General features: G+C 38.9%; 1 protein-coding gene across 34 annotated transcripts in view; it reads right to left on the bottom strand.

Moving 5' to 3' along the window:
* NEB (nebulin) overlaps positions 1-21078 on the bottom strand; it is a 226748-nt gene that overhangs the window by 133731 nt on the left and 71939 nt on the right. For all 34 annotated transcript variants that reach the window (XM_060152928.1, XM_060152894.1, XM_060152905.1 and 31 more), the window contains exons 41-56: positions 19763-19870; positions 17990-18301; positions 17656-17862; positions 17160-17264; positions 15826-15933; positions 11979-12290; positions 11579-11782; positions 9287-9391; positions 7324-7431; positions 6682-6993; positions 6022-6225; positions 5646-5750; positions 5451-5558; positions 4073-4384; positions 3581-3784; positions 2993-3097 (exon numbers count right to left, since the gene is read on the bottom strand). In XM_060152928.1, coding sequence (XP_060008911.1) covers positions 2993-3097; positions 3581-3784; positions 4073-4384; positions 5451-5558; positions 5646-5750; positions 6022-6225; positions 6682-6993; positions 7324-7431; positions 9287-9391; positions 11579-11782; positions 11979-12290; positions 15826-15933; positions 17160-17264; positions 17656-17862; positions 17990-18301; positions 19763-19870 — 2919 coding nt within the window. The remainder of the gene's footprint in view (positions 1-2992; positions 3098-3580; positions 3785-4072; positions 4385-5450; positions 5559-5645; positions 5751-6021; positions 6226-6681; positions 6994-7323; positions 7432-9286; positions 9392-11578; positions 11783-11978; positions 12291-15825; positions 15934-17159; positions 17265-17655; positions 17863-17989; positions 18302-19762; positions 19871-21078) is intronic.

Below are 21078 nucleotides of genomic sequence, written 5' to 3'. Positions count from 1 at the left end.
ATTCATATCCAAAAATGACAGACGACTAAAATAATTCACCAAGTTCTACACGGGTAGGTGCCTGTAATAATGTCACTTTTGAGAGTTCTAAGCTTTCTGTGGTTTTGGCTGAAGTTGAGACTTAAACATGATACCTATATGGAATATGGCACCTTTGTTTTTTTTATTTTAAAACTTATGTTACATTAACCATATACAGATATTATTCATGGTTTTAAAACTTTTAGTTATAACAATGAATCAGTTTTGGAAAGAACTGGAAAAATTAAGCTGAAACTCATGGGCCTAAGGTGGCAAAATGTGGACAGAAGGGACACTCATTTGATCCACATTTATTCTGCACTGACTCTGTGCCATGACTGTGCTTGGTACTTGGGAAACAAAGATGAATATGAGGCCTCTCCCATCTTCAGGGTTTCTGGGAGAACTGATGGAAAGACTGATAACCTGCGGAACAAGCTGCCAAAAAGTCAGACCACGAAAGGTGCTTTAACCATATTATTAAGAATGAGCTCCACGGGACTTCCCTGGTGATGCAGTGGACAAGACTCTGCGGTCCCAATGCAGGGGGTCTGGGTTTGATTCCTGGTCAGGGAACTAGATCCCACATGCATGGCGCAACTAAGAGTTTGCATGCCACAGCTGGGGAGCCTGCATGCTGTTACTAAGAAGCCAGAAAGCTGCAACTAAGGAGCCCTGGGGCCGCAGCTGGGGAGCCTGGCTGCCGCAACTAAGGAGCCCACGAGCCACGGCTGGAGAGCCCACCTGTCACAACTAAGACCCCACGCAACCAAATAGATACATAAATAAGTAAATATTTTTTAAAAAAAGACTGAATGTTTAAAAAAAAAAAAAAGAACGAGCTCTAGGAAGGAGCAATTTATTCTGAATTGAAAATCAGGAAGTTTCCTCAGAGGGCATGACCTTGGCATTGGACCCTGAGTGATAAATATGGTTTCAATAGACTGAGATGGTGGTCAAGGGCAGAGGAACTTCCATGAATCAAAGTACGGGGCAGTGAAAGTGCAGGAGCGTCAAGCGGCGGTGGCGGGGGCGGGCAGTGTCAGAGGAAGTGGCAGGACAGAACTGAAAAGAATCGGGAGTCGGGCTATGAAGGCCTGGTGCTAAGATAACTTTATCCTTAATTCTATAGGAAAAGGGAAACCAACAACAATCTTTGAGGAAGAGTGACATCATCAAATTTGCATTGTAGCTTCCTATCCTAAATGAGAAAGAAACACAATAGAAATGAACTAAACTGACAGAGAAAAGTCAGAGAAAGCAGACCAGGCGGGTTAGGCAATCGGTTCAGGCATTCTTCCTGGGCCTCTTCAAACCAGGGGCAACATACAACATCTCTGAGCTTTTGCAGCAAAGACAGAGTTGACACTTCCAGAAATGCGGAGTGGCTAGTTACAGGGACCCTTTGTCTCTCAAAATATCTGCTCATATAGCACACGCTTTCCTGTAACACTATGGGACCTATAGTGCAGGTTTAGCTGAAAATTCACTTAATTTTGATTTCAGAGTGGGACTTGACAATTTTAGTTTGGGGTGACAATTAAGAGCTAGTTATATAAGCATTAAAATTATAGTTTGCACCCCTGAAAAATAAAATGACTTAAGGTGGTGGCTAGTCAATCTAAATTCTCTCAGTTATATTCTGCAGAAGAGTAACACGCTATTGATTTATGCTGTCAAAGAAACAATATTTTCCTTGCTGGTAGCACAAAGCTGGAAGAAATAACTAATACATCATCTGACAGAATCTTAGAGTCACAAAAATCTCCACAGGCTTAAACCAATAGGCTCATTCTAAGGAAAACATGCAGAGAGATAAATGTCAATCTTTGAACTGAGATTTAAGTTGCCAAATGTATAAATACAAGATAGAGGAAACCTAGTTTAAGCCCATGTAAGTTGTCTTAGGGTTTTGGTTGAGCCCAAGTCCCACGCACCCCAGCACTGACATAGCCCCAAGGAGCCCCAAGGCACAGAGTGCAGAAATGGAGGATAAATGTCCAGAAGAGGAAATGCAATGTCGGCTGTACCCTACACTAGTCATTCCTCACTCGCAGGATTTTGTTTGGTTCTGAGAGTCACATTCCAGCAGGGGTGGCATGTGAGGAATGCCCAGGAGCTTGGGATGCTTGGATTATAAGAGAACCTGGGGTGAAGTGGCAGCGCAGGCACACAGTGCCTATGGAGTTGGCACAGTTTGGTTCTGCAAGGTCTTAGAGGATTACGTGGGTCTACAGAGAGAAACCATTGACCCAATACATGAAAAGCATCTTCTAAAGGAACTTTCCAGAACAAATAGGTTGATTTATGAGATTTATAAGCACCTCGTCACTGAGAACACTTAAGCGAAGGCAGGATGACGACCTATTGGGCGGGGACTCCTGCACTAGAGGAGACTGACCTCTCAGCCTAAACATCTGTGCTTCGGCTATGGGGGCACATGGCTCTATGCTCACAGAAAGTGAACAGAAAATGGGCTTGCTAATATATTTATATATTGACAGATCCTCTCTGTCTCTGTCTGTCTGTCTCTCAGTGTTATTTGACTGTACTGTGATTTTAATCCTTGACTTAAATCTTGTACATTAAAAACCTTAAATTTTGACCCTAAAGTACAATTTAGGAAAAATCAGTCATATGTGGCAAATACATTTAGCACAGCTATGTAGCATAAGGAGGAGATAAACGTATTTTGGTCTATTGCTAATTTCTTAAATTAATAAAAGAGGAAGGTCTAACTAATCTTCTGGTTACTGCTTAAATCATTCATTCTTATAACTTGCACTTCCGAAATGATGTGTTACTTGAAGACTGATGTTTAGGTAAGCGAGAAATGAAAGAGTTGGTATTCACACGGAGCAAGAAAAGACATTCTTTAGAAAGTTGTCATTTAGTATTACATCACCATGGAATGGATTAACTGAAATATGAAACACCATGCAAATGTCATAGAATTAGCATCTGCTCCCACCTGACTGTAGTTGATTTTGTTCACTCTTGCCTGAGTAATTTCTGGTGTATCTGGTGCGATGTGGATCTGGGTCTTGTCTTTGTCCCAGGCTTCCGTGTATAAACGCTAGCAAGGAAAATATAAAATGTCATCAGGAAAAAACTTCAGTGTAATGTTAATCGGAACTTCAAGGCCATAAGAACTTTATAAAGAGAAATAACAAAAGGTTACGTATTTTATACACATTATGTATTTTACACGTATCTTCAAGTAAAGTAACCAGTTCACAGTAGAACATATATGTATGAGTGCCTTCTTATACTCTGAGTTGTATGTTAACAAAAGGAAATTCAGAATATCTTTTATGCAGAGATGATTTTCCATAAAAATGTACCATTTTATCAGAACTACGAAATAACTACTGAAGTAAATGTTAAAATATAAATGACATAGACATTAGGTAGACAGATATGGATAGATATAGATAGATAACAGACAGATATCTTTTGTTGCTCACTGCTCTATTTCTTTCTTCTCCTGATCATGCTTCTTTTCCTTTGGTTTAGCTTTAGGAGTCCTACCTTGGTTCTCTGAACTCTGAAGTCTCACCTTGTTCATAGTGATGGCGTTGTTCTTGGCCAACACTTGTTCCAGAGAATCAGTCACGCTGGTAAACCTGAATTTGTCTGGAGGCTGGCGATAGATTTTATCACTCAAAATTTCAGTTGCCCTTTTGCATTGTTCCACATCCAAAGAGCCAATGGGAACCCAGCCGATGCCTCTCAGCCATTGGAGATCTGCCTTGTACATATTCTGTTGATACAAATAGCCAATAAATATTTATCTCTGGTTTGGGAAAACATTTCATCAGAAGGATCTGAAATAAAGTAAGAACACTCTTGAAAACGTAGTTTGGTGGACAGGCAGGGTATCAGACAATATTCCTTTTCGGTCTGGAGGGTTTGACATTTAACACTCACAGGAAAAGAAGAAATGTTATGCCCCACTTGCAGGGGCTGGTGAGTTTGGTGCCACTTATCCAAGGGGTGTTAATTCACTGATTTCCCACCTTTGCACGGCATTATGATCCTCAGTACTCACGTCGCTCTGGAGGTCATAGGCATGCCGAGCGTGCATGACGTCGTTCTGGTCGGGCAGGCAGGTCCACTGGTGCAGGTAGTTCTTGTAGTCCGCGTCACTGACCAAGGTCTGGCACTTCTTGGCCAGCACCACCCCCAGCATGTCCACTGGGCTGCTGAACTTGGTCTTCCACTTCTCAAAGTCCTTCTTGTACTCCCGGTCACTCTGGATCTTGGCCACATGCATGGACCACATCATCTTGGGGTCATCACGTATCGCTCGGGCACCAATGTGATGGCCAAGCTGCTTACGATAACCTTCTTTGTATTTGAACTAGAAGAAGAAAAATACTGATAGTCACCTAGTATAACGTTTAGTATAAAATGATTAGTAGGCTCAGATTTTCCTATTCATTAAAAACATGTTTCCCCCCGAAATATAAATAATATGTGTGTCTGCATCTTGTAAACCATTTCGAAAATAAAGCTTGTATATGTATACAGAAAATAAAATAAAAAGACATTATTCTGCCATTCAGTGATAACCGCTGATGAAAACGGCTTTGTGTGTGTGTGTGTGTGTGTGTGTGTGTGTGTGTGAGAGAGAGACAGAGAGAGAGAAAGATTAAAATTAGGAGTCATACTGTATATGGATTTGTACCTGCTTATTTCAGTTATTATATAAGCATTTTCCTGTGTCATTATACATTCCCTACAAACATGAATTTTAATGACAGCAAGTATTCCATTATATTGGTATATATTAATACTTTTAACCATTCTGTGATCGTTGAACATTTGTTTTTAAAGTATGATAGTTACTTCCCATATTTTGGATATAAAGGGAACATATGCTTTTGACTTCACAGACAAAAGAAATAGAAGGACAAACATTTCTAGAAATGTGAGCAAACCCATATTTTGAAATAAGTAAATATCTGCAGCCAATCACAGGATGCAGAGATAAACACATGGTGCGCATGGATGGTTAGACTTTAAATAGAATAATGTGTCCCATTCCTTCAGCCCTTACAGGTTCATTGGTTTACAGGGAATGAATGGGCTGGGTTTGGAGGGGATCCTATGATGAGCTCAATTGTATATAAGTACACATCATGTGGAAAAGCCAAAAGGCTGTCTGAGCTATAGTCAAGTAGCCAGTGCTTTTGTTCAGCAGGGAACAGACAGTATTTTGAAATGCATGTTGCTGTGGACTCAGTCATACCTAGAAGTTAACCTTTATGTTGAAAGTTTTATTACCATTATGTTAAACTATTTACTTACAAAAAACTGTTAGCTAGAACCTTAACTTCATAGCTTACTTGCTCTACTACATATCTTTGAGAGAGAAAGAAATCTTTGAGCCAAAGCTGAGCAAAGAACTCTACAGGTGCACTTACTTCACTTGCAATGTCTCTGGAGGCCTTGGCCATCCTGATGGGAATGGCATCTATCCGCATATCATAGCCTTTCTTCTTGGCTTCTTCTAGGCCAAGTTTATAGTGTTTCTGAAATAGACATAAATCATCGTAAGTTTGATATATAAAGTGCAGTGCAAGAAAAAATATATCATGCACCATGAATACATTGCTTACCTCACTGTAATTTATTGTGTTTTGTTTAGCAAGTAAAACTTCAGGGGTGTCTGGCATAATGTGGACAGTGGTTTTATCTTTATCCCAAGCTTCTGTATAGAGATGCTGAAAGAAACAATAAAAGGATGTGACTAGTACAGGCCAGTGATGAATCTGGTTCTTAATGAGAGTAAAGAGAGCCCACTCTGTGAGTCAGTACTTGTGACACCATTACGTCTAGGTGTCTCATGTCAGTAAGAAGCACAAAACTTACTTAAAAACCACTTTAATACCAAGCAAAATAATTGAATGTGATTTCTTTTATCAAAACAGATTTCAGTGTTTACATACACACATACAAAAATTGACACCCCGCTCAAGTAAAAAAAGGACTTACGTGGTTCATGGTAATAGCGTTGTTTTTCGCCAAAACCATTGGGATGGAATCCATAAGGCTGGAAAATGTGAATTTATCTGGGTGCTGGCGGTAAACGTGGTCACTCAAAATCTGGGTAGCTCTCTTGTTCCTCTCATCCTCAAGAGAGCCAGTAGGAAACCAGCCAGTGCCTTTGAGCCACTGAAGGTCGGCCTTGTACAAATTCTGAAATTGTAAGTGATAAACCACTAAACATCAGCATAATGATATGCCTTAAAGAAATAAAAATTTGAATTATAATACATTGTATTATATTATATATTTCAATGCTTGGATTCTTGGGAAATTTAAAAATTTTGCTATGTCTTGTGAATCCACCCAATATTCAGATTAGAAACCTATTTTGAAAAACATTTTAAACAGAACATAGAGAATGACCCAACTCTACTAGATCAATAATCTAGAGGTTTCCATCAAAGCAATCAGTGCTTTGCTGGTTCTTTCTTTATGGAAATAATGATGCTCTCAGATGTCTGTGTGACTGGATAGAGAGTGGGCATTAGTCCAGGGAGGTAGAACTCAGTTGTATAAACTCAACTCCCCTCATTTTGGGGGAACTTGGATACATGTTTTGAAATCAGACATGGTGTTTTGTTGGCCAAAGGAAAATCTTATACTCACATCACTCTGGAGGTCATAGGCTTGTCGAGCATGGGTGACGTCAGTCTGGTCAGGCAGGCAGGTCCACTGGTGCAGGTAGTTCTTGTAGTCCGCGTCACTGACCAAGGCCTGGCACTTCTTGGCCTGCACCATCCCCAGCATGTCCACTGGGCTGCTGAACTTGGTCTTCCACTTCTCAAAGTCCTTCTTGTATTCCCTGTCACTCTGGATCTTGGCCACATGCATGGACCACATCATCTTCGGGTCATCTTTCACGTCCCGGGCTCCAATGTGATGGCCAAGCTGCTTGCGAAAAGCTTCCTTGTACTTGTACTAAAGGAAACAAAAAGAAATCATGTCTTATTCTTTTTAAGATTAACTTATATTACTATCTTTGTGGCAAATTACAGAGAACATATATTCCAAATATCACCAAGGGTAGAGAGCCACAGATTTAAGGTTTTTTTGATAGTAAAGATTAAGGGCTAAATCCTACAAATTCCATACATAATAAATGCATCCTTGAATTTATCCTCATCTCACACTGCGTCACTATGTTTCAATTTGTTACTTAGAGGACTGTGTTCAATTTAATATTAACTTGAGACTGCTCTGAAGTGAAAATTGCAATCCAATCAATACAAACAAGGGAGAAAGTCTTACTTCGCTGGCAATTTCTCGGGATGCTTTTGCTGCTTTGAGTGGTATGGCATCAACGGGAAGATCGTAACCTTTTTTCTTCAGCTCCTCATAACCCATTCGGTAGTGTTTCTGTTAAGAGATGAAAATCACTTTGAAAAAAGCTATTTTCCATAAACATCTGCATCATAATGAATCCAACGTGCTAAATATTTTAAGAGCTCATGAGGATAGTACAATATGTGCTCTAGAATACTCAAATGTAATTGGAAATTATGCTTATTGATTGCTGATGATCCTGTTTTAAACTTGAAAGCTCTTCAATTACTTAGATCAATAAAATTAAATGTCATCTCTTCCCAAATGTTTATGAGAATGAGACAGACAGAAGTAAATTGGTAGAGAAATGAAATGGAATTATCATTTAGGTGCTGTTTTCCAATTAACTTTGAATGTTTCATTAGAAGATTTTGTTAGAAAAGAGCAATGCCTTTTAAAAAAAAATTTATTTAATTAATTTATTTTTGGCTGCGTTTGGGTCTTCGTTGCTGCACACGGGCTTTCTCTAGTCGCAGTGAGCGGGGGCTACTCTTCATTGCAGTGCGTGGGCTTCTCATTGTGGTGGCTTCTCTTATTGTGGAGCATGGGCTCTAGGTGCGCGGGCTTCAGTCATTGTGGCATGTGGGCTCAGTAGTTGTGGCTCACGGGCTCTAGAGCGCAGGCTTGGTAGTTGTGGTGCATGGGCTCAGTTGCTCCATGGCATGTGGGATCCTTCTGGACCAGGGCTTGAACCATGTCCCCGGCATTAGCAGGTGGATTCCCAACCACTACACCACCAGGGAAGCCCAAGAGCAATGCCTTTTCCCATCTAACACCTCTAGTGGGGGAAAATCACACGTAAAGGACTACGTAGCTAACACATTGTGAAACAAAGTCTATTTCACAATATAGGGCTGTCCAAAAGTAGGATACATATTTCTAGGTAAGAAACAAAGTCCTTCATAATTTTTAAAATGTAAGATTTTTTGAGGAAAGTTTAAATACTGAATTAAAAAGCTTAAGTGAAATAATGTGCTTCTTCAGATTTGTTACATAATTAAATAATTGAGAATCTAATTTAATGCACTTCATTTAGAAACCAGATTGTTTAAAGTGCCTATTGATCTTGGACTTGTTTTTATATTTTAGTCCTTTGTGTCATTACTCTAGTACATTATTTAAGCTAAAGTGTTTGTATTGGAATTTAGAACTTGTCTTTAAAATATTAATTTTTACATCCATTATTTTCAGGAGATTATGCCATGATGACAATAAAAATGAAATTATCCTGCATGAGTTTTTTTTTTTTTTTGGTGCATGAGTTTTTTGTGTGTGTGCAAGAGTTTTTTATGCTCACTCATTTAAATTTTATTGAATTTCATGTATATCAGGCACTATACTAGCTAAGCACTGCAGATCAAATATGAATTGTCTCTGCTCCCAAGAAGTTCTTATCCACATAGGGAAGAGCTATACAAACCATTATGTTATAACAACATGCGTAATAATGGACTATAATGAACAGAGAGCACATCCTTACAACTCTATCTGACATAGGGAGTGCCAATTATTTGGATGTTCAGGCTTAAAACCACTAAATGAGGACTCTAAGTCACTTGTAGTTTGTTAATTAACATGATTCAAGTATTCAAAATAAATTCCAAATAAATTCACTGCCTTAGACGCAATTAAAATGAGATTTCTGGGGACTTCCCTGGTGGTGCAGTGGTTGGGACTCCACGCTCCTGATGCAGGGGGCCCAGGTTCGATCCCTGGTCGGGGAACTAGATCCCACATGCATGCCGCAACTAAGAGTTCACATGCCACAACTAAGGAGCCCTCCTGCTGCAACTAAGACCCAGTGCAACCAAATAAAAATAAATAAATATTAAAAAAAATAAAAATAAAATGAGCTTTCTGAAAACACATGCTGAATTTGGAAACTTACATCACTTGTATTGATTAAGTTTGCTTTAGCCAGAATAATGCCAGGTGTATCAGGCATGATGTGGATTTGAGTCTTGTCCTTGTCCCAAGCTTCTCTATAAAGTCTCTAAAATGAGAAATAAGTGTTTTTCAGTGGTGCTATAAGATTAGTGAGTGACATAGTTAACTTCAAACAGTATTACTGATTCATCTAAATTAAGCATCACAATAGCATAAGCAGATAACATAAGCAGAGAATAGATATAGTATTTTTTGACTCATCTGAGACATAACTGCCTTCAAAAATATAGATTATGGATTACCTTTTCAAAGTTACAACTAACCTGCCTGTAAGAAATCAACCCAAGTATTTAAAGCCTTTGCCAACATCATCAAATGGAGCAGCAGTTCTCCACCTGTTGGATTGTGAAAGTCTCCCTCGGTGTTTAACTGGGGGACAGCCCTTATCTTCTGAAAAGATGACATATTCAGGGTATGTCTATATATTAGGGAGTCTCATTTCCTATGTGGTTTATTATGTGGTTATACCTCATAATTACTTGGGAGGATTAGGATTCCCCCAAAGGATTTCGTATGAGATTTATCAAAGCCTCTTTTATGTCTTGGGGTCATCATCCGTCTTTCTTCAACAGAAGACAGAGGGACCCAAACAAAAATCTCATTGATTTATTAAAACTAGGGGGTGAAAGTCTGATGAAAAACTTTGTTTACATTGTCAGAGAATCTTCCCACAAGATACTTATCAATTACAAAGGCCAAAATAGTAACCAGACAGTGGAGAAAGCTGGCGACACCATTTCACCCAAGTAATCAAAGTTAAAATGATCAGTAATGGGACAGATTGATACTATGTGCCTATATGGAGGAGGATGCAACATGCGCTATCCTGCCAATAATACAAAACCTGAATCTAATCATGAGGAAACACTAGACAAAACCAAATTTAGGGAGGTTCCACAAAACAACTGGCCTGTGCTCTTCACAAATGTCAAGGACTTGGAAGACAAAGAAGTGAGGAACCAGTTCAGATTAAAGGAGACTAAAGACATGACAAGTAAATTCAACGTGTGGTCTTGGATTGGATCCTGGATCAGAAAAGATTTTTTACTTTCTATAAAGGACACTTGTGGTAAAATTGAGTAAATTCTGTAGACTAGTGTTATTTCAACACTACTTTCCTGATTTTGATCATTGCACTGTGGTTATCTAAGAGAATGTTCTTATTTTCAGGAAATACACATTTAGGGATAGAATGGCATCAGGAAGCAAGTTATACACATACACATACATATACACACACACACACACACACACACACACAGAGCTAAGAGAAAGAGGTGGGAGGGAAGAAAGAAAAAGGCAAAAGTGACAAAATGCTAATAATTGTGGAATCTGGGTGAAAGATATATATACGTATAAAGATGCACATACATAAATTATTTGTACTATTTTCAACTTTTCTGTATACCTGAAATTATTTCAATATAAAAAGATCTTAAAGTCTCATTGGTTCCTTGGACTTATCAATTTCCCTTTGAGGTGTGCAGTGTGGGGTGTGAGGGGTTGGCACTTTTCTCCTTCCTGAACATTCTTACTATGGTCCATGTAACCCAGAGGAGCCAATTAAAGACATTCAGGACTACAATAAACCAAGGCTTGTGAATTTCCATATACCTTTACCCTGGTTCTGGACTAACCTTTCTGATTAAGAAAGATCAGAGTTTCTCAACTTCAGCACTATTGGTGTTGTATACCGGATGATTCTTTGTTGTGAGGGAACTGTCCTGACTTCTATCCACTAGATGCCAGTAGCATGCCACCCTCAAGTTATGACAAGGTCTCTGCGTGCTGCCAAATGTCCCCTGTGGGACAAAACTGTCCCTGGTTGGGAACCACCAGATAAATAGATAACTATATACTCTTTATGACATTTCCACTGTGCCTGTGTAAGGTACTCAGAATATCTCCCTCGCATATACTCTATCCCAACAAAATCTGGGTCTTTAATGCACTCAAGTTTCAAAGAAAAAAATACGTTCAATAGTTTTTTCTTTATGATTTGGATAAATAAATAAGCAAGCAAGATTTGGGTGACAAAATTTATACTAACCCATTTTTACATGATCCAGTGTAGGGTAACTGATAATTCAAATGAAGTAACCAAACAAAAAAACATTAAGCTGTGTGATGCGATGCTGTGCTGTTCTACTAATTTATTAAGCAAATACTATTGAGCACCTACCAGGTATCAGGCACTATAATTTCTTTTATTTATTTCTGAAGAGTTACTCACATCACTCCTATTTTTGGCATTTGTCTTTGCCAGAACTATGTCCATGGCATCAGGAATGCTGGTGAACTTGTTTCTGTCTGGAGGCTGGCGATATTTCTTCTCACTGATGATTTCTGAAGCCCGTTTGTTCTTTTCTACCTCCAAAGAACCCAGGGGACTCCATCCTATGCCTCTCAGCCACTCAAGGTCAGATTTATACAAATTCTGTGAAAATACAAAGCAAGCCATCAAAATTCCAACCTCATCTAGACCCTTGACCGAAGTGATTCTATGCATTACAAACAGATGCATTTTAGATATTCAATAATAATTTATCTAGTTTCAGTCTGTCTATGATTAAATGGCTACTCATATGAGATATAAAGTACTACATAAACTATGAGATTTAGTAGAAACTGACCTCACTCTGTAGTTCATAAACCTTTTTAGCTTGAACAACGTCATTCTGGTCAGGCAGGCAGGTCCACTGGTGCAGGTAGTTCTTGTAGTCCACGTCACTGACCAAGGCCTGGCATTTTTTGGCCAGCACCACTCCCAACATGTCCACTGGGCTGCTGAACTTGGTTTTCCACTTCTCAAAGTCCTTCTTGTATTCCCTTTCACTCTGCATTTTGGCTACATTCATGGACAACACAAGCTTTGGATCATCTTGCAGACTCCGGAATCCAATATGGTGGCCGACTTGCTTGCGGTAGCCTTGTTTATATTTAAACTGAAATCAGAGGAAACAGTTCTCTTATTAACATAAACACAGGGCAAGTTAAACTCAGTTTGCTTTGTTTGCATGTTTGTTTTCCAAAACTGAGAATTTCATTTAACTTAATAAGAAATGTGAAAACTTAAGTGGAAGTTTCCAAAAAAACATAATGTAGCTGAGTATCAGGACAGGTTATGATGAGAAATTAAATTCAACTAGAGGTAGAAATATATATTGGGATGTGCTAGAAATTGTGTATGCTGACTCTACGGTAGTATTTGATAAAGCTCTTGTGATATCCTTATGGGAATGATGGAAAAGTATGGCTGAATGGCAAAAAAAAAAATTGGGAAGATTCAGGACTTGATGAACAGGCCTAATAGTGTAGATTAACTTATTAAGCGGCAGGGTTTTTTAGTGGTTTGCCATATAATTATGTCACATAAACTTGGCCTGTTCGGGATCCATATCTTCATGCACATAAAAACAGCTAAACATGTTAAATTAGAAACAAAATTCCACAAGATCTCAACATATCGCCAAGATAGGTCAAACGAACTACATAAATGTAAGAAATTAAGAGTGAAATCTAGTATTTAGATTCAATTGGGAAAAACTGCATTACTATTGGATGACAATGACAAGACGGATAATAATAATGAGAGGAATAATAGCATTTACTTGATACCAGATGCTGAACATACATTACACTTCACAGAAGTAGGTTCTACTCTCTCTTGACACCCAGCTTCATGGTTATGTCTACTAAAGATACTCAAGAGTTTACGTGGGTTATAAGCTCAATGTGGGCAATCTGACAAAGTTGCTTTTTAAAAAGTAGATTTTTGTAAGAGATTCTGTAGGGGTACAGATATAGGCAAATCAGAAGCTCATGTGCTTGGCCTGACCTGAAACAGGAAAACAACACCGAGTTTTGAGGCACTCTATTTTGAGAGGGGTTTTGAAAAAATAGAATAAATCACAAGTGGAATGATCAGAGGACTGAAGGACCTATAAAGCTAAAACCAAAGGAGAATAAGTAAGAAACTTGAAATGTTTGAAGGGGTATCAGGTGAAAGAGGAAATATGCTACTTTTGTGGTGTTCTAAAACACAGACCTGGGCTTCCCTGGTGGCGCAGTGGTTGAGAATCCGCCTGCTGATGCAGGGGACACGGGTTCGTGCCCTGGACCAGGAAGATCCCACGTGCCGCGGAGCAGCTGGGCCCGTGAGCCATGCCCGCTGGGCCTGTGTGTCCGGAGCCTGTGCTCCTTAACGGAAGAGGCCACAGCAGTGAGAGGCCCGTGTACAACAACAAAAAAAAAACACAGACCTACGGCTGATCAGTAACATGTTCGAAATAAGGAAATAGATAACGTCAATTAGAGATGATCCAGCAAGGAAACAACCTGCCCTGAAGGACACAAAAATTCTTATATTTGTAAGTATCCAGAGACCAGTTGGAATGGAGAGGAGGTAGGATGCTGAGTGGGAGATTAGATTAAATAACCTTTAAGTTATCTTCTAACTCTAAATTCTATGATTCTAATTTATTAAATTGAGTACTCATAAAAAATAGCTCTACTCTCCTTAGATTGTATAGATACAAGAACCATTTGAAACTGAGAGGAGATACAATCTCTACAATGGTGGGAAATTCATTTATAGGTAATTTAATTTTAGGGTACGATTTCGAAAGTTTCTAACAGATTTACGTGAAAAGAAATTAGGTACTATCAAATATTGTGTTGTTACGAAAGTATTGACACAATTTAATTTCCTAAACTATCATTACCTCATGGGGAGCACTAACATTAAATGAAAATGAGTTTACTTTCCGGGACCATTCAAGCATCACTACTGCTTTAGGTTCATTACCACATCTATTCGTTTTAATGAAGTACTGACCTGCAAGCCCGAGGGTGGGTAATAACACGTCATCTAATTAATTCTCAGCACTTCTGGAATGCCACAGATTAACTGAATTAGAGAGAAACTTCCCTTATATTCTTAGAATTTATTGTCAGATTCTGTCTTTATTTTTTTTAACCTTTTTAATATTGGAGTATAGCTCATTAAGAATGTTGTGATAGTTTCAGGTGTACAGCAAAGCAACTCATCCATACATAAACATGTATCCATTCTTGCCCAGACTGCCCTCCCATCCAGGCTACCACATAACATTGAGCAGAGTTCCCTGTGCTAAACAGTAGGTCCTTGTTGGTTATCCATTTTAAAAATAGCAGTCTGTACATGTCAATCCCAAACTCCCTAACTATCCCTTCCCTCCCCCCTTCCCCCCAGTAACCATAAGTTCACTCTCTAAGTCTGTGAGTCCGTTTCTGTTTTGTAAATACGTTCATTTGTATCATTTCTTTTTAGATTCCGCATATAAGTGATATCATACGATATTTCTCCTTCTCTGTTTGACTTAACTTCACTCAGTATAACAATCTCTAGGTCTTTGCTGCAAATGGCATTATTTCACTCTTTTTTATGACTAATATTCCATTGCATATATGTACCACATCTTCTTTATGTCAGATTCTGCCTTTAGACATGCTTTCTCTCCAAACCAAATCCTTGTTTTGCTTTGTTTCAAAGATTTTGATTAAGAGGTTGTGCTTCCCTATGAAATTCTGGTAATTTATTCTCTATAACCAAAGTTCTCTGAATTTTTGGTGTTTAATTTTTGGTGTTAACAAAATTATATGTTTTAGTGTTTGCAGAATATCTAAGTTGAATACTTATAAAAATTTAATTGATCAATAGGAACTATATCCAGTTTATTTATCAAATTTACTACCCTTTCCAATCATAAATAGAAGTTGCCTTGGGAATTCCCTGGCTGTCCAGTGGTTAGGACTCGGCGCTGTCAATGCCATGGCCTGGGGTTCAATGCCTGGTCAGGGAACTAAGATCCCACAAACTGTGTGTGGCCAAAAAAAAAAAAAAAAGAAGTTGCCTTGGAGAGTGAATAGCCTTGTTTTACTAACTTTCGACCAGATATCCAGGGGAAAGTTAGGTCTTCTGGATCTTAAACCTAAATTCCTGCCACCTTCTGTATTTTCTATACCCTGAGCCAATTTATTATAATTATGCAAATGCAAGGATGGACTAAATAGAAAGAATTGGAAGCTAATTTTAAATATGTGCAAAGAAAAATCTATTAACATTAGGTTGTTGAGGTTATTTATTATCTGGCACTTTGAATTTATCTAAAATAGACAAATAGAAGTCAGAAAAATTATTTGCAGGTAAGCAGGGGAAAACGGAAATCTCTGGTACTTTTGTAATGTCTAGAAACATCATGTCTTAGTGTAATGCACCTTGTAGGTCCTCTGGCTCAGTCTCTGTCCAGGCAGCCCCTTTTTTGATATTCGATCAGTGAGAAACAAGAGTGAATTTGGGGTAAGTGAAGAGGGTAGGAGAAGATGAAGGGGACGGCATTACATTTTGAAAGGTAGGGCCTATCTGTGAAAATCATTACCAGCATTAAGGTACTGGATTCAGATAACAGTATATCCTCATAGAAGTCAAACAATACTTACATCACTAGCAATGTCTCTTGAAGCTTTGGCCAATTGTACAGAAATTGCATCAACTGGGAGATCATAGCCTTTCTTCAAAGCTTCTTCCCATCCAAGTTTATAGAGTTTCTGAAAATTAAAGAAATTATTTAGCATTATTCAGTGTATATTAAAACCCAAGCAGATTATTGAACAAAAGTGTACCTAAAGAGTAGACAGCAGATTTTAACATCATCTATCTTATCTCTGAAGATATGGATAAAAACAAAGCAAGCTGTTTAATAGAGCAATGACTTAGCATCACATGATCTGGCTTCTTTTTTTTTTTTTTTTGCCTCTGAGACTCACTCCCCACCCCCTTGGTAGTACAGTTGATCATGTCCTTTTCTGTTCAGACACAATATGGTCATATCAAGTATATTAGGTAGATTCCCTTTGCGGTTAAATACAGTCTAGGCTCACTATTTTGATTACAGATGTTAAATTGATTTTTTAAAAAAAGGGTCAGGTAACATATTTTAATTATCTAAATGATAAAAGTAATAGATAATGAAATGCCTTTTGTAAAGTGCAATAAATAAGTTAATCTTTTTTTTTTTTTTTTTTTTTTTTTTTTTTTTTGTGGTACGCAGGCCTCTCACTGCTGTGGCCTCTCCCGCTGCGGAGCACAGGCTCCGGATGCGCAGGCCCCAGTGGCCATGGCTCACGGGCCCAGCTGCTCCACGGCATGTGGGATCTTCCTGGACCGGGGCACGAACCCGTGTCCCCTGCATAGGCAGGTGGACTCTCAACCACTGCGCCACCAGGGAAGCCCAAAGTTAATCTTTTTGAATCAAATTTATTGAATGGATGCACATATGTTAAAACTGGACAATAATAAAAATAGCTGAAGGCCATCCAGTGCTTACTATGTGCCAGGCACTGTGATGAGAGCCCTTCATGGAATTTCTCATTTGGTCCTCACAGCAATTCAATGTCATAGGCACTTGTACGGTCCCAGTTTTAGGGATGAGGAAATTAAGGTTTAGACCCAATATTACACAATTCATAAATGGCAAAGCCAAAGCTCATACCAGGTCTGTTTGGTGCAATTTTTTCTTCCAACAGCTATTAATCAATTTTCTATACTGCGCCACGCACAATGAGTACTGAAATAAAACAGGCACAATGCCTACTCCATGGGATATATAATCACAGCTGAAGCGCTTGCTTTAAACCACCATAAACTGCAACATCCCTACGCTAGCCAGTTTGAGTCATTCATTTCCACTGCTTCAGCGTTTACATCAATGATATACCACGCCATCATTTAAAACGTTCAATTAGTTTCAAGCAAAATTTTTATGTAGCTTTACCTGACTGTAGTGTATTTGATTTTGCTTGGCTTGTAAAATATCTGGTGTATCTGGCATCACATGAACCTTGGTTTTATCTTTGTTCCAATCAACGGTGTATAGGTACTAGAAAGTTAAAAAGCATACATTTAAAATTTAATAACTTTTTAGGACAAACAAGAAAGAAAAAATATAACAATATTTGAATGCACTCAATTTGAATTAGATTAAGTTAACTTAGTAACTAAAGTAGTATATGATTCAGAAAAGACACCAAAAATAAACTCAGACTTAAAAAAATAATTTAAAAGAACAAATAATTTCTAACTTAATTAGAAGGGCAAGTAAAATAAAAATAAGAGGTTGGGAGCAGAAGAATATGGTGTAGGGGAGTGCTCTGGTTCTGTTTGCCACTGCATAGAAGTGGTGGGCCCAAATTAAATTTCCCAAACAAGAACCAGAGACTGCTAGCCCTGTCTGGCTGGGAGCTACAAGGAAGGATAGGTGTTCTGTCTACCTTGTTCATGGTATGTGCATTCTGCTTGGCAAGAACCATGTCCATGGAGTCATTCAGCTTCTTAAACTGGAAGTTGCTAGGGTGCTGGCGGTATTTCTGATCACTGGCATTTTCAGTTGCTTTCTTGGCCTTCTCCACTTCCAGGGAACCAGCCGGACTCCAGCCAAGCCCTTTGTACCATTCATTGTAGTCCTGCTTATATTCATTCTATAAAGAGAAGAAGCACATTCTACTTTACCTTATCAATTTAGATACAAAACTGTGGCACAGGAGCCTGTAATCTCCATTCTCATGCTAAGAATGCAACCATCACTCAGAAAGAAGAGAGCCTTACATCACTCTGTATGTGATTCATATTCTTGGACAGCTGGATGTTCATGGAGTCTGGAAGGAGGATGTACTTGTGAATCAGGTGCTTGTAGTTGGTGTTGGTGATGTTGGCTTGGGCATCCTTGGCGGCCGTGACACTGAGCATGTCGGCAGGGGTGTGGTAGTTGGTCTTGGTTTTCTCATAGTTTTTCTTGTACTCCCGATCAGATTGCATCTTGGCCACTTGCATGGAATGGACTAATTTGGGATCATCCTCAAGACTGCGGAAACCAACCATCTTCCCCCTCTCCTTTTCATAATTGTGTTTGTATTTATACTGTGAAGAAAAATTTGAATATTTATTCAGAGCAATTCCCTTGACCAGAAATCATTCTAGTGTCAATATTCTGTATTTCATAAAAACGGATACTTTTATAGAATTCTACAGTTCACAAAACACTTTTTTCACATTTATTTGTGTAAGCTGATCATCACAACTATACCTTGTGAGGTAGACAGCAAGGTTATTGTTACTGCCCCCATTTTAGAGAACAGTAAGCTGAGGCCAGAGGGGTGAGTGACTTGCTAAAGTCATTAAAGCTTAGAACATGGATCTTGTGATGATACACCACCCAGATTTTCACACATACCCTGTTGTTAAAGAACATTTAGTAGGTAATAAGTGTACAGCAAATGAGAGGAAAAAAAGCAGAATGTTCTAAGCAGTTTAATGTTGCCCTGAAAAATCATCCAACCAGTCTTTCACTGATGAGAAGAAGCTTAGTTATGAGATACACAGTACAATTTTAGGGCAGCTTTATATTTGTGGAGGTTTTTTTCTTTTAAGACTCTCTACTCTGGTATAATGGGGAAGAAATTTTACTATTTATCACCAAGTTCCCTCTTTCATGGGGAGATCCTGATGCATGGAAAACTTCTTATTCTGCCTATCTCTTGTGGGTTCGGGTGTACAACTTAGGGGTTAGGAGCTGGGAGAGCCAAATGACTCCAGCACAATAGAGGGAGAAGTCTGGAGTCCTCAGGACAATGTAGGAGTGGGATAGGGATGGGTAGGTAGGAAAAATGAAGAGCAGAGATGGAAGAGGAAAGAGAAAGTAGACCTGGGAGATGGCTAAGGAACGAGTGCTCTGAATGTGCTCCTCTCATTACCCCCAAATCATTAAATGTTCACTGTGAGTAGATTTCTTGTGAAAACAATCAAATGAAAGAATTGAGTTTCATAAAGGTGATGTGTTATGGCAATGGTGTGTTGGCACACCAGCTCTCTGGGGGAAAAAAGCCCTGATTTGTACTGTTTGCCAATTTCTGTGGTGTAAGTTCTCCCACTATAGTTGATATCAAGCTATCAATAGTTTAACAACTGGTTTGCAAAATTCATGATTATTTAATAATCAGCTATCATGAGCACAAAAGATCAGGACCCCCAGCACACCACTTCCTGGGACATCCTGTTGGGAAGACAGAGCCTAAGAGGCAGGAGGCAAGAACAACACAAGTGTTAAGAAAACTTAGTGAAGGGCTTTCGATTTCTACTGGCCATAGCCTTGGTGATGGAGTACAAAGGTGGTCATAATGTAGCTGACATTCTGTTTTTTCAGAATACCAGAGAAAACACAAGAGCAAGGCTAAGAAGCATTCACAGAACAGAATGGGACTATTGTTAGCAGGCATGCTTTCTTTCTCATATTTTATTCACTCAATGTTTCTAAAACTCAGCCCTTATTATTTTGGTAGATTAGAAACCCCCAGTCAGGTGATCGCTTTCCTTCAGACTTACATCACTTGCAATATCTCTTGAGGCTTTGGCAGCTTTGATAGGAATGGCATCAGTTCTGAGATCATACCCTTTCTTTTTAGACTCTTCCAAAGAAAGTTTGTAGAGTTTCTGGAAAGAGAGGCAAAGGAAATAGTTTTCTTCTAAATAGGAAAGTCTGGGTTTATTTTAAAAGAGTAAACTGGCATTGCAGCATCTTTTTTTTTTTTTTTAATCTTTCAGCAGAATGCTTCATTGGTGGTTCAAGGGCTAAATGCTCTCACAAGTAACATAACTGTGTTTGAAAACAAAATCTATTACAAATTAAAACATCTTCAAAAAACCACCAGAAAAAATAAGAGCTACTCGTCTCTATTAGGTTGTAAATATGCTTTTTAAAAATGTGAAAGCCCAGTAGATTCTTACTGATGCATTTTGTCAAATAAGAGTCAAGAGAAGAATACAAAATAGCCATGTTCTTAAATCAAAAGACTTCACTGTTTTGCAATTGACACTTTTATGTATATAACTGTGTGGATACTACAATTCAAAAAGAAGTCAACAATTCCAAATCCCTGTGTAATTCAAACAAACAAAAGAAAAAAACTGGTAGAGGGACTTCCCTGGGGTCCAGTGGTAAAGAATCCACCTTCCAATGCAGGGGACCCGGGTTTGATCCCTGGTCAGGGAACTAAGATCCCACATGCCATGGGGCAACTAAGCCTGCATGCCACAACTACTGAGCCCGCACAGCTCAACTAGAGAGCCTGCAAGCGGCAAAAATACAGAACCCATGCGCTCTGGAACCCATGTGCCACGGCTACAGAGCCACCCACCCTGGAGCCTGCAAGCCACAACTAGAGGAGAGAAAACCACATGCCACAACCAGAGAGAAGCCCGTGTGCTGCAACGAAGAGCTCGCACGCCTCAATGAAGATCCCGCGTGCCGCAACTAAGACACGATGCGGCATTTATTATAAATAAATAAATAATAAATCTTTTTTAAAAAAAACTGGTAGGATTTGAGGGTTTCCTGGCAACTGGTTAGGATGAGAAAGGAAGTGAAATAAAACACCTATGAAGTTTCTAATAGTAAGTTAGAACATTACATTCCTTACGGGGCTTGACCTAAATTCCTTACGGGGCTTGACCTAAATTCTTCAAAATGTTATTCTTCCCTTTCCATTTAACTTTTCCCAAGACTGTCTCTTTAGAATCATTTCAAAAGCTTGGTAGAGGGACTCTTTGAGAAAGTCCTGGGATTCACTCTTTCCTTATCTCTTATCCTGGGCTCTAAACCACTCTCTTTACTTCTCTTAGTTTGATAAGAAGTACCTACT

Source organism: Lagenorhynchus albirostris, chromosome 6 (assembly GCF_949774975.1).
Source record: "Lagenorhynchus albirostris chromosome 6, mLagAlb1.1, whole genome shotgun sequence".
Lineage (NCBI taxonomy): Eukaryota > Metazoa > Chordata > Mammalia > Artiodactyla > Delphinidae > Lagenorhynchus > Lagenorhynchus albirostris.
This window is presented reverse-complemented; position numbering and strand designations above follow the sequence as displayed.